Consider the following 2836-nt stretch of genomic DNA (forward strand, 5'->3'; position numbering starts at 1 on the left):
CCCCCCCCGCAGAGAGGTTTCTGTGAGCAGCGTGGATCGCCTCCAAACGCTCACTTGGCTTACTTTGGCTGGAGATCTCCCATGAGACTTTGCTTTTCTCTGAACAGTGGATGAATGTACTGAAGTCTCTGATGAACGTATTTCATCCTCAAAACTAAAATAATTATACTCTTTATTATTGTTTATGTCTACATATTATTGTTTACATCATAAATTGTTAACATGGACAGGAGCAGTGCTGGGCAGTAACTCATTACTAATAATAATATTACTTTTTAAAAGAGTAATAAATAAATAATTTTGAGTAGTTAGTAATTAAATATTATTATATTTGATGTAATATTTAAGGCCGGAGCAGTAACACCTCGAAGGCTATTATTATTATTATTTTAATACCGTATGAATTGCGTTTGTGGAGGCCCGAACATGCTCTAAAACTATTTGAACCAAGATTCGGTGGTAGTGAAAATATAAGTATTCTTCCCCCCAGAATCAGCCCCCAGACACGTACTACCAACATGTATGAAAATGTGTGCGCACGTGTATCATGATCAGACAAACATAAAGCCTCTTGCACCCAAACCCAACAGGAAGTCGTCCATTTAGAATTTCGTGATCATTCTCAGCGATTTTTCGTGTTTTATTTGAACGAACTTGAAAGTCATTCACAATTAAAAAGTTGTGCTATTCATGACTGTATGTCGAATGGCGTGCCCGTGGCGTGGCGTCAGATTTTGATGATTTGCCATAAAAGAGGAAGTTGTCATAACTTCAGTGTACATGATCCAATCTCCACCAACCTTCACACGTTTGAGAGTCCCGCCCTGAACACGTCTACATGCCTTATTCAGTCATAGTGATAGCGCCACCTACTGGTTTGATTAATAAAAATGAAAGAAAATAAATAATACAGAATAAAAAGTTCCTAAAAATATCAGGAAAACAAAAGCTCAATGCAATAATCTGCTAGAACTTCTTCCAAACTTCCTGCAGTTACTGTGTTCACTGTTTGGGGCTCGTCAGTGTATCACAACCTGTTTGGATAACGGCTGACTAACTGATTCCGATCGTACGAGCCACTACAGAACCGATATGTTTGTATGAGTGGTTCACACACGTCCAGAAATGTCCGTCTGACCTCAGAGCGACACAGGAAGTGAGATGTTGCCTCTGTGTTCAGGCCTGTTTGTCACCGCCGCTGTCTCCTGAAGTCAAGGTGAACTGTAGCTCGGCCAGTTTCAGGAGCATCAATCACACTGACGACGGGGCCCTCGCTCTCAGCTGCTCCAGACCTCCAGCAGAAGGCTGCAGCAGCCGGGGTCGTAAACCTGCCAGCAGCTGAGCGCTCCCACAGCGCCGACCGATCACGCTCAAATCCTCCGCCGCTTAAACTCGAGCTGTTTGGGCCTCGAACACTGGCATAGCCGCTTCCTGCAGCGGCGGCATGTCGTTTGGATTTATGAGCTCGTTTAGTTTTGATGAACAGCAGGACGGCCAGAGGACAACGCTACACTCCTCCGCCGCCTCCTCCTCCAGCTCCACCGGTCACACTGCTCCGCTCCAGCAGCCAAAGATCAGCTTTCACCATCACCGACTGAACAATACGAGCACGTTTTCCAAACCATTTACCGTAGTTTAAGAGCCAGACGAAGCCCAGTAAAGTCCTGTTTATAGACTCTCACTCAGAGCAGTTAAAATACTTCAAACCAGGACCGGACGCAGCAGGTACGTGGCCCCGAGCAGCCCCCTGAAAGCACCCCCCGAATAAAAATGACGACATCAAGTCATTCTCTCTTAAAATCACTAAAGCTACTTGATCAAAGATGTTTTTTTAACTTACAAAATTGATTATTAGAGTTGAATTAACTTACCTGGTTTTACAGTGCTGATAATTTTAGGTGAGAGTGACTTCATTTTGTCACTTTTATGACTTTTTACTGAACTATTAATGCATCAATGGCTGCAGCTCTAACCGGTATGAGATCAATAATGTCCTCTTTAAGATGAGAGAGAATCTGATCCAACCAGGATGAAACTTTTCACTGTTTCATAATAAATAAATCCAGTAAAGTGACTGAGAGGCAGACAGCTCAGCAGCTGCAGGCATCCAATCACTATTGTTATCTCTGATTGATCAACAGCCCCGGGGCAGTAAAGTGAACGATAGTGCCCTCGCAGGATGATGAGACGGACCGTTAATGAGCGGTCAGTGAAGGTGAACAGCTGCAGGACGAATCTGCTCAGAGCCGACAACAAGCTGCTAAACAACTGTGATACAAATCATCTGGTTCACTGGTTCCCAACCTTTTCCCTTCAGGGACCCCTTTTATATCATTTATTAAAATGACTAATATTTTATGGATATTTCATATTATATTAAAACTGCCCAATGAACCCAAACAGTGAGCTCAGTAACTGCAGGAAGTTTGTGTAAAACCAGAGATTTGGTTGAATTATGAGCAGATTATTTCCTGTTTAGGCAACTTTTTATACAATTCTCTGTCTGTATTCTGTATTTTTATAAATTACACTTTACTTCGGAGGGCTCTGATTGATCGATCACCGATCGTAATTAATGCATTTTAATACTTAATATACAATGTGGTTAAGGATAGTAAATAGTAATAAATAAATAGGGCTACACTATAAACACAAGGCTTTATATAGACCCAATGATCGGCCTCAGAAACCTTCATCGGACCATCTTCACAGAAATGAACCAAACGCTGAGATATCCAAGATGGCCCTCGTTACCTAATGAAATTAATATCATAAATGTGCAATGACAGGGTGCCCGGTTAGTTCAGTGGGTGGAGCTGGCGACCCATGTACCGAG

At 42.4% G+C, this 2836-nt stretch overlaps 1 protein-coding gene across 1 annotated transcript in view; it reads right to left on the minus strand.

The window, feature by feature from the left end:
• sox2 (SRY-box transcription factor 2) overlaps positions 1-2836 on the minus strand; it is a gene marked incomplete at its 5' end in the record, with an annotated part of 130351 nt that overhangs the window by 3037 nt on the left and 124478 nt on the right. Inside the window, 1 exon segment of the mRNA XM_035653570.1 lies at positions 1258-1431. Within this exon segment, the coding sequence (XP_035509463.1) occupies positions 1258-1431 (174 nt within the window).

The sequence above is a fragment of the Morone saxatilis genome, unplaced genomic scaffold (assembly GCF_004916995.1).
Source record: "Morone saxatilis isolate NCDOM2014 unplaced genomic scaffold, NCSU_SB_2.0 Contig12, whole genome shotgun sequence".
NCBI lineage: Eukaryota > Metazoa > Chordata > Actinopteri > Moronidae > Morone > Morone saxatilis.